An 11,302-nucleotide genomic window follows, 5' to 3' on the forward strand; every position below is an offset into this window, starting at 1 on the left:
CTGTAGTCCAACACCTGTGAGAAGCTGCTGCGTAAGGGATTCAGCAGCGGTCATGACACGATTCTGTGGCTCTGGTGGGCTTTCCTGCGGCGCGTTGCTCAGGGAAAGAAATAAAACAGAATAAATTCACTTGAGAAAGGGCTCTGGACAAGGGTGTATGGGGCCACCTGGGCAGAGTGAGCACCGAGGTACAACTTAACTGCTGCAGCAGGTGACCCGCAAGACTGAGCTATTTAGTAGGCATAAGACTGTAGCACCGATGTGGCATTTCTGGACGCCCCCACCCTTCTTATAAACCTCCTCAGATGCTTTCAGATGCTTCCTTGCTTTTTTTTTTCCCCCTCCCTCCCTGCCTGGGCGGCGGGGGCGGCCGCCCCCTCGGTGCCGCCGGGCGGGGCCCTCCCGGGGCAGGGCGCGGGCGGAGGTTTGGGGGGGAAAGGGGGGGGATAGAAGGGGGCCGGGGCTACCGAGGCGTGATCGCCCGAGGCCCCTCCTGCCTGCCGGGGAAGACTTAAACAGCCCGGCGAGGCGCGGAGCCCCGCACTCGGGAGCCCCGACCCACGGGCACAAGCGCCTCGCCTCGCCCGGAGCCGCTCCCTCCGCTGCAGCCGCCGCCGTGAGTACCGCGACGGGGGGGACGTGGGCATGGCGATGGGACATGGGATGTGGGACATGGGACATGGGGATGGGGATGGGGTCGCGGGGCTCGGCGCCGAGGGGGCGTCCGCGCTGCCCCGCCGTCGGGGCGGGCGCTGACGGCGGCTCTCCCCCCGGCGTGCAGATGCAGGGCACTATGAGGCTGTGGGTGTCGGTGCTGACTTTCGCCCTGTCGCTGCTCGTCTGCCTGGGGACGCTGGCAGAAGCGTACCCCTCCAAACCGGACAGCCCCGGCGAGGATGCCCCCGCAGAGGACATGGCCAGATACTACTCGGCGCTGAGGCACTACATCAACCTCATCACCAGGCAGAGGTAGGTGCCGGGGCCCTTCTCCTCGGCGAGGTGGGAGGGAGGGATGTGGGCTGTCCCCTCGGAGCCGGGGGTCTTGCCCTGCTTCCTTCGGGGTGAGGGGGAACCACCGGCAGGAAAGATGCAGGGGTCATGTAACCTCTGGAGAGTGTGAGCCCTGGGACTGGAGGTGGATTTCCACCATCCAAGTTGGCAAAAAGGGCAGGGTGTACATGTCCGCAGGGTAGTGTGCGTGGGGAGAGCCCCCCGAAGCTGAGGGAAAATGAAACTCACCCCAGGGAGTGTAAAGTAGGGCAGGAAGAACAGTTTCACGCTTCTGTTGCTGCCGCTGTCTCTAGTGAGGATTTTGTTGGGAAGAAAGTTCCCCTCTGTGCTTGCTGAGGAGTTGTAGTAGTTTGGACACTTTATAGTTTGTCAGCTACTTAATACAGCAGCGAGTGCCAAAAAGCCCGTTTGTCCTAACAAAAACTCTCAAGAGCACAAACAAGAACCCGTGCCCAAGCTGAAAGAGGAGTGAGTGTGACCCAAAGCTGCCTTGCTCTGAGCTGGTTTTCTGAGGATGGCTGCGATGGCTGCGCTGCTTACAGTGGCAGTGAAGGTTCAGTCTGGAAAAAGTGAAACTTATGCTATAAAATTATTTTATTTGGGAGTGTCTGTCCAGTTTTGACTGATTAATAGAAACATCCCCTAAGGTCCCTGGACAGTGTGTGACCCAGGAGAGCTTTGGTGTATTTATCTATTTGCTTAATATCAAAAACAGATGAGAGATCTATAATTAGGCTTTCATTTGTCCCCGTAGCAGTCTGAGGAATTAAATTAGAAGAGAGGCTATCGTGTAGCTGAGAGCTTTCCCAGCAAACCCATGACATTGTCTGCCAGTGTGCTAATGCCATAACACAGATGAAGAGGCTGATAGAACAGCAGCTCTTCGGTCCTGGACTTTTAAAGCAATATTCACAACCAGCTCATGTGTGCGGCATGCTTCTGTGCCTCAGTCTCTGCTCTCATAACTTTTTGTCTAGATAGCTGCTAAAATAATCTGCTCCTTAACTTCTGCCCCTGCTGCCCTTTTCCCTTGTGTGTGGTGGGATCTCCAGGCTGGGTTCATATATCTTCCTTTTATTTCTTTAATTTCTGATTTAAAAGGTGGCTTCTGTCTAAAACCAGTTTGTATTAAAAAGCAAACAAAAACAAGGAAACCAACCCCCCTTTGATATTCATCCCTCACTGCGCACTTGCTTTAATTTTGACTGTGCAGCTTTCTTTTCTCCTGCCTGGGGTGCAAGTCCGCAGCTCAGGGACTGAGTCTGCTTTCAGTCTCATGGGTGTGTTTGGGTTCTGAAGTGAACCAAAGAATTGTTGCTGATGGATAAAACAATTCAGAATTTCAATTCTATTATTCACGTTCAACCAATGTTTCCACCCCGCGGCCCCGTTTCATATTTGAGGGGAACAGAATTGGAATTAGAAGGACACTGACAGCTAAAATCACCAACTTCATGGTACATGTTTTAAAGTTGCTAGATAGCTTAGCTTAAACAAACAAACAAACAAACAAGAGCGTGTTCTTTCTGTTCTGTGGTGAATTAACAGCACAGAAATAAAGTGACAGCTCCTGGGGGTTTGCTGTTTTGGCAGTGACAGTCACTTGCAAAAGGAATCAATAGCTTAATAAGCATTTTGAATGGATCTAAAAATTTGATTCATTCGGTCTGTTTCAGATGCGCTCAAAGCTTACTCTTTTGTTAAAGCTTCTTTGGCTCTGCCTTTTGTGCTTGGTGCCGCTCAGGAGCCCTGTAACAAGGGGAAATGGAGGGGCTCTCTTCAGCTTCATCTATCTAGTCTTCTTTGATGTGTATGTGATTATGGATAACCTTCTGGCACATCCTCCTGACTTCTGCTTCTGGCCTAACAGCAGCATCTGAATGTTGTTCCCTGTGAGTAGCCATGGCCTACAGGGTCTTCACTCCAGCTTCCATGAAGCTCCTTCCAAATCATCTTTCTCTTCTTGTCTTTAGCCCTTGCCTGTGTGGCTGCTTTGTTCTCTCTCTCCTTTAGGGTCCTTCTCCTTCACAGCCATCTCACTTGCCTTTAGACATCTGGGCACATCAGCTTGATGCCCCTTTGAGGACAGTTGAGGGAAATACATGTAGGTACTTGTAGCCTGCAAGTCACCGGGCCTCTTTCAGTCCTTGATGAGATCTGTTGTTCCCTAGGTGCAAGATCTTCGCTGGTGGTAAGGAGAGCCTGAGGTGACCAGCACAGATGCAGACTCCTGCCTTGCAGATGTCCATGTGTCTTTGGATTAATCCCACCTCTGTCCTAAAAAAATGTCCTTACCACATACCCCTCTGCTGCACTGTTCAGGGGGCTTTCTTCAGAGCATATCTTTACTTGAATAATTGCTCCGGCTGCTTGGTACTACCTTACCTCTACACCCTGTCACCAACAGGCCTTCTTCCCTTCATGTCCCCCATAGCTTGTTCTTGCATCTATAGCTCCTCTGTGTTGTAGCTAAACAGTAAGGCCACTCCTGCTGGAAATGGCTTGAACCATAGGCAAGGCAGAGGATATTATCTGAAAGTGTGTCTGATTCTGGCAGTACCGATACTTCCACTTCATGTCAACAACTTTAAAGTGGAAGGGAGCAGACCCTGAGCTGAGCATAAAGCCTGACCAGGTGTTTTCAAAACTTGGAGCCTAACTGTTCTAAAACAGAAGTTACTTGGTAAAAGTGTTCCCCAGATGCCAGGTGAAGGCCTGGCTTTCTGTGTTTGTATTGTCTCGGAGCTGTGCAGGGTAGGCAAGGAGCAAGCACAAAGCAGCTGGAGCGAAGATCTCTGGAGGCATCTGCTTCTATAAGAAGAGATCAACTTCTACATCAAGGCATTGCTTTCAAGGCTGTTCATGACCTCTTTATTATGGCTGTAGCACGGTTGTTTCCTAGTGGCAAAATTACAGGGCAGACTAGAGGGTTGGGCACCTGCCACAGGAAGAATGGCTGCTCCTTGAGCACTCCACTTGGTCGCAGCCAAGTGTCACCTGGTGTACAGCTTTGTGTGAGGACAAGGTGGGTCTGTCCTGCACAGGTAGCAGCACTAGTCTTGTCATACTAGAGGGACTCATTTAAAAAGCAGTAGTAGTTCTCCACATCAGTCTTCTTTATTATTTGAGCAAATCTCTGCTCTTCTGAGGGTTGCTACCCATTTCTTACTCAGACAAAACTTTCTGAGAGATTAATAGAAATTTTGTCCAAGCATAAGCTGCTGGAGCAAGTTGTTGGATTTGTTAAATCAATGTTTTAAAAGCAATGGCAAATTAGGTTCCCCTCAGTTGATGTGCAGGTTGCATCCATATTGATTGGAGTAGGGTACGAGAAAGAAAGAAATCCCTTTGTGGTGATGGAGTGGAAGGCGTTTTATTCAGCATTATTCTGAATTGCAATATTGTAACAGCATTTTACCTTCTTTCAGTCAGTTTAAATTAAGAAATTTAAAAATCTGAAACTTTTACTTTGTCTTTTGAGGGGACATGGGAGGCACTAAAATGATTACGGTGAGGCAAGAATACAAAGAGTAATAAAATGAGGTACGTTTCCACTTTTCAAAAAGATATGTCATCAATAGATATAACTCCTAACTTTTAAAATAAAGTTTGTATTGTGAAGTTTTTTTCCCCCAAAATTTAGATCAAGCCATTGGAGAAACATCTTGATAGCAATGGATAAAATCTAAGTCCTTGATTACACCTTTGACTTCTCTGGAGCCAGAATTTCACTCAAGTGGCATTCACAAAGCTATTATCTGTTAATGTACTTTGTGATTCAGACTAATTACATACACAAGTTACAAACCGTGATCTTAATTCTTCCCAACCAAGGGAGCATTTGCTTACAGTTATCACTGTTAAGCTAATGAATCCTTATAGTGATGAAGTGTCTGTCAAGCTGGCTGCTAAGTGTTGCTTCTGTTTTCTGAGAAAAAGAGAGCAAATTCCTTCCTAGAACCTGGAATTGCAGTATTTTATCTGTTGAGCAATGTATGATAAAATATCCGTGATTAAAACAAACAAACAAAAACAAATAGAAGGACAGCCATTGTGTAGGTATAGGACATAGGTTGTAGGTGATATCTCATTTAAGCAAATTGTGGTTCAGAGAGTTTTCTTTCCCATAGCCACATAGTTCAAGAGTGGTTATTGCCTTGGGTTAGCTCAGTTTTTATGACTTAATGTGGTGTGTGGTAGGCATCCCCAAATATATTAGCTGCCTTTAAAAAATCTTGGCCAATTCTTTAGATACTATGGCTTATCTGAGTTTTGTTTACTATTCACAGAATAGATAAATTTGACTCCCATTTATGTAATTTCTGATGAATGAATAGCATCTAAAACAATCATAAAGTTTATGAAATGACGGAACCGGGTTTGTAGGCAAAAATGATGCGCGTGGAGGTCATGTCATACAGTTTCCTTCCCCTTTCTTCACACTCACATCAGTAAGGTGTGAGTTCCTAGAATATCCAGGAACAGGGATTGAATCAGTAAATATTCAGAGTTTCTCAATACTGTCCTATAACACGATAATGGAAAAAGTATATTGAAAGAAATACTAAAGAATGAACATTTTCTGACATGACTAAGTCAAGTTAAAATACTTGCTGTAAAGTTTCCTTTATAACGTCACTATTGAGTTTTTCTGAGATTTGCCTGATGGTTTTCTACTTAGTTTTCATTTTTAAATACTGAAATACGCAAACATATACCTTTTTTTCCTCTTTTCTTAGGTATGGAAAGAGATCAAGCCCAGAGACACTGATCTCAGACCTCTTGTTGAGGGAAAGCACAGAAAATATTCCTAGATCCAGGTATGTATGAAGATATTTTGTGGTGGCTTTCATTTTTTGTTTGCATATAATAGTTTTGTTCATTATCAATAAACATATGTCACAGGGAGATAACGCTTGTCACCAACAGCTGGATAAGCACAACAAAAATCCTTTGTTTTTAAGAGCTAGAACCATCCTATGAATGCAAGTAATGTCATACCAGATATGATGAAGTCCAAGCTCCTTGTTTTCCTCTTTTGTGAACAGGCAATACTGGCTGTCTGAAGGGAGGGAAGCATTCCCATAAAAGTTACCCCTTACTGGGCTTTATTGCAATAGAAATTACAGAATTGTACATTGATGCCTGATGGTGATTCATTTACATACTGGATCCCCAAAGATGGCATCTTTTTATTCATTTGCTACTTAAAAAGTTTTACCTTTTTGCTTTAAAGATATGTGAGTGGTGAATATCCAGATATATTAACTTATACACAAGTGCAAGGCTGTGATTGATATTTAAAATATAGTATTTCACACTACTTCTGTACCTAATGTTTTATAAAGTGAAAAAATAAAAGCCTTCATATTCCTAATTGCACTTGATTTAAAAGAACAGTGGTGTTTCAAGCAACAGTGGGATTTCAAGGGTATGTACTATATTTTTCTAGGCAGGGAATGACACATTAGCTGTAATGTAAGATACTACATTGGTGACTACAATTTACGCAGCTGTGAAAATTTTATTTCCTTTTGCCTATGAAAAAATAAAATACTTTTTTTTTTTTTTTGCTTGTGAAAGAAAACCTTAGTTTTAGTCACAGAAAAGCATGAATAAGCTCAGATTAAGCCTTTCCTGAAAGTCTGATGCTTGCTGATAATACTTCTGCTGCAGAAATAAATGTTTTATGCAGTAGTCATCTCAGGAGTCTACAATCTCTGTATTTTCATAAGTTGTGCAAGGCTAGATTAAACTAGTTGAATACTTGACCGGAATAGTTTGTAGCAGTGAACTTTTGGGCGTGATCTTGTCACTGAGAGGTGACCAAAACTTTGACTGCCATCAGTGGGTTGTCCATGAAACCTGCAGCTCTATGCATAGGGAGAACGTTGACTTGGGTTTGATGACTAACCACAGCTGTTGGGAAATGGTTTTCTCTGCAGATGCTTATAAAAAAAAAACTGCACGGAGTGCAGTGAAATGTTTGAGACTATTTTGTATTTTGTAATGATAAGGCAGAATCCTCATATAATGGGAAATTTCCGCTGCCATGAATTTGAGGCAACACAGAGGGTAGTACAAAGTCTAATACTCTCTGCAATTTTCCCTCCTTCACAACAGAACTTTATGGTTGTTATTGTTTCAATAATGCTATTTATAACACGCCAGGGAGCTAAGACTCATGAGCAAACTAACAAACTAGTACGCATTTAAGATCAAGAATTGATGAGAAACAGATTTTTATCTCATACCCCCCTGTAACAGCACTTTAAACTGAGAAAAAAACATGGTGTTTGTCATTCGTCGATGACAATTATGTGAGCACTGGGAACAATGATGTGTAGTTTCTTATGGATATGTTTTCTAGGATAAAAGCCAACATGGATTCTGAACTCTGCTCCAGCTTTCCCCCCCCATGTGAGGATGTATCTTATTTCTGTACGGTCCTGTGTTTGATGGCACATCAGGAACTTACTATCTCCAAGATACCCGTACCTCTCTCTGACTTGGTGAAAATTGTCCAGAGGGTTGGACAGCTTGTGGGGAAGTTAGAGGAGCCCCGCAGGGGTGGACACGCATCAAATTTGCCCAAATACAGTGTGGTTGCATAAACATCCTCCTGGAGGCATCTAGCCTAAATGAATTAAAGGCAGGCTGTTATTATTCTGAACTTAAATTAACAAAGTACATGTTTTAGAAATATTTATACACAGCCAGTTATGGTGCAGATGTAATTTCCAGTCAGTGAGTCAGCAGCAGAAAGACACATTTCGTGCAATCCCTGAAACTGAACACTGAGGTGTTAAGAAACAGCTTAACTGTATTCAGCCTGGCTGGCTGAGTTCAACCCATCACCTTCTCTGACTAAAATACACATATGCCCCATAGCATTTTGCAGTCTAGGTGTGTGTCTGAGCATCCAAAGAAAGGATAGAGAGATTCTTATGGAAACCAGGTGGAAATTAGGAAGTTAAGGAATTAAAAAAGGAGGTGCCTTGATCTGAGTACAAGTAAGTTTTCATAAGAAAAATGTGAGGGGATGTCTTTCTGATCCTGTGTATCCTATGGAGTTATGACAAAATTTTCATTTCCCAGTAACACTACATATCCCTTCTAATACTGCATCTTTGAAAGTTAAGTGTCTAGTGTGAAGTAGCTGTCTAGACTCCCTTTGTAGTCAACTGGAGAGATGACTATCTCCAAAATGAGCCATTCCACCCCAAAACAAGCAGGATTAGTAGCCCTCTCAAATTGTCAGTGTCTCTCCAGCGACTGTAGTGGCAAACTGGACCTTAAGTCAAGACTAGGCACCCAACTTCTAGATAGCAGAAATTATGGCAAATCCACTTCTCCGTGTCTCTCTCCATGTTCTACCACTTGCTGAATATCTTTCTACATATCCAGAACAGCTATTTGCAAGCAGAGGCCCTCTGGATCAAATCCTGCACTCAGGACCCCTTTCAGCGTGTATTTCAACAGTTTGATGTTAAGCAACAGAATATGATGATAATATTTTAGGATGGTTTTAGGATAGTTACTTTGGTTTTGTCCGAGGGTGCTAACAGCATGACATGGTTTTATTTGTCTCTCTCTGAAAACCATTTACTCCTGAAAAATCTAGAAATCTCTCTTACGAATATGTTTGTTTTTTGACATATCATAGTTTTCTAGATTTTGGCCATCCTAGATTCCTCTGTTTTGATGGGAGTCTCCAGCTGCAAATGTGAATGTGTATTCCTTATTGGTGCTGTTATTAAAATGAAAATTTCAAGTAGTTGTAACTTTGGATTTTCCAGAAGGGACTGTAAAATGTGTTTAATAGTGTCTATTCATAATATGTTACAGGTTTGAAGACCCTTCGATGTGGTGATGGGATTTTCAGCACACCGTCAAAACTTTTCCTAGTTTTCAATTCATACTCCACTCCTCTGAAGCGAATCATAGTGTCATTCCCAGTGCATGCAGCCATTGTACTGAATTCTGTAGAGTTTTTCCCTCGTCATATTTGTATATACCTTTATTTAAATAAATTATTTGTGCATTCCAAAATACAACATACTAAATGAAAACAAGCACTCCTGTCATTGGTATAGCAAAAAATGGTTTTAAACAATTACAACTGAATTATAAACTCCCTGCAGTCTAAAGTAGTATGGGCAACAACACTGTCACCGTTAATACAGTAATTAGTATGCAAAGTAATATAAAGGCACCATTTAAAGTGGCCTCAAACTCCACTCAGCTGTTGGATTTATACAAAACTGTTTAAAATTTATCATGTACAATTTATCATGTACTACATAATTTAGGAAAATACTGTTCCGAGAGGAGATTGCTCAGAATCACCATACTAAAAACTTACTTAGTATGTACACTGACAAATGCATTAAAATTAAATTTCAAAATACAAAGGAATGAAGTGACGGCTTAATTCTCCGAACTCCTCCAAACTGGTTTGAAGCCTGGGTGTAAGCCTGAGCTAGGAATTTTAAATGAAACAGGTATAACATGTTTGTTTTAGCAATATGCAAAGCAGCAGAAAACAGTATCTAAAGTAACTCACAAAACAGGACAATTGTACAGCCACTTGTGCCAAAAAGGAGACATCTAATATTGCTTAAATTAATGGGCATGCTGCTTAATCACAGGAGCGTGCTGGTAAATTACAAGCCTTTGGGTACCTGCACTCTGAGCACTTCTCTAATTTGGAAATATTCATAGTTTGTTTTCACCACAAGAATGTACCTGGAGTGGGACAAGGGGAACTGCCTTCATTTTGTTTTTCTATATTTTTAATGAATTTCATCACTAGCCTAGTAAGGAAGCTACTTATACGTGAGGACTTTGGAGGAATGCCCCAATGCTTTTGTTCAAAGTAACATAAGATAATGGCAGCATGTGTTACCCTTGTTCTTAAGTGGTTTTTATTCAGAGAGGCTCATCTTGTGGTATGGTCATATGCAACATGACACAAATGCCGATTCTTGGTTCCTGATATAGAAGCACACTTTCTTTTCTTTAAACACCAGAACTGGATATTGTGTAATGAGGCACATTAAATGTTCCAGGTTGGAAAAGAATCAGAGTGAAGGTTAATACATTTCCATCTCATTCCTGATGTTTAACTGTTTTCACAAGGCTGTTGCCCCCAGGAAAGATGCATCAGTGCAAGTCAGTTCCAGACCCTTACAAATGCAGGCCAGGTGTATTCACAAAGCATTACCACGTTCCCAGGATTTACCATCTTTTTTGATCACACTTTCTTCAGTAAAGCATAATATATATATATATTTGTAAAACATCTAGATGCCACTTGAATCGGCAGATTTTGCCTTCAGCAGCAGTATTTTCACTTACAGGCTTGATGATGGGTTTCACAGTTAAATCGAGAGGATTAAGAGCAGTCTACTAGTGGCACTAATGGACATGGTTTAGTGGTGGAACTTGGTAGGTCAGGTTTATGGTTGGACTTTATGATGTTGAAGGTCTTTTCCAACCTAGACAATTCTATGATTCTATGATAAAAATGTTTGGGGCCCCCTGTATAAACCATTGCCACCAAAGGCAGTAAAGTCATGCTGTTCAGAGGGACTTCAGCCACAACTTGCTGATGCTGCAGGAGTCTATCAGCTGCAGGCCAGGACCTGCTGGGTGAGAGGCCACCATATGGTGCTTCTTGGAATAATTATTCAAAAGAAAACGAGATTGGTGAGGTACCTGCTATATGTTATCTCTAATTCCTGGTTATTCCAGTAACCAGTAATAAGTGTAGTAAGTAACTACACACATATATTAATGACTGAGTAAATGTTAAAATCTGTAGGTGATACACCAAACTCATGTTGCTTCGCACTGTCATTGCAAATGTGCCCTAGTGGAGAAGGAAAGAGTTAAAGGAGAATTAGTGGATGCTAATTGTTCGTGCTGAGCAGTTCCACTCCATTACCTGAATTTTCTTGAAGTTAAAGAACTCCCATGTGTGTAGAAAAACTAGAAAACTCTAAAAAATGCCAGGTTTATTATTAATGAGCTGTAAAAGACAGAGATGAGGCAAGGCAAAGCAGTCATACAGCATACATCTATCCACACCATGCTGTGATTTTCTTTCTAAAACCTTCCTGTCCTGGCAGACACAACCTCACCAGAGAAGGCCAACGTGCTTAGGGCTTACTTGCCTCGTGTACTTCATATACCACTCTTGACAACCACGACATTGAAAATATTGGATCAGCTCCCCAAACTGCAGGATAGGCTTAGAAAAATGAGCTGTGAAATGAAGATAAATGCT

At 42.5% G+C, this 11,302-nt stretch overlaps 1 protein-coding gene across 1 annotated transcript; it reads left to right on the forward strand.

Annotated features, from left to right (window-relative positions):
- The first annotated feature begins 781 nt into the window (after positions 1-781).
- NPY (neuropeptide Y) lies at positions 782-9,016 on the forward strand. The gene is made up of 3 exons (XM_032182379.1): positions 782-969; positions 5,751-5,831; positions 8,860-9,016. Exons 1-3 carry the CDS (start codon positions 782-784, stop codon positions 8,882-8,884), a joined length of 294 nt encoding a protein of 97 aa, XP_032038270.1. The 3' UTR covers positions 8,885-9,016.
- The last annotated feature ends 2,286 nt before the right edge of the window (positions 9,017-11,302 follow it).

Source organism: Aythya fuligula, chromosome 2, assembly GCF_009819795.1.
Source record: "Aythya fuligula isolate bAytFul2 chromosome 2, bAytFul2.pri, whole genome shotgun sequence".
Classification (NCBI taxonomy): Eukaryota; Metazoa; Chordata; class Aves; order Anseriformes; family Anatidae; genus Aythya; species Aythya fuligula.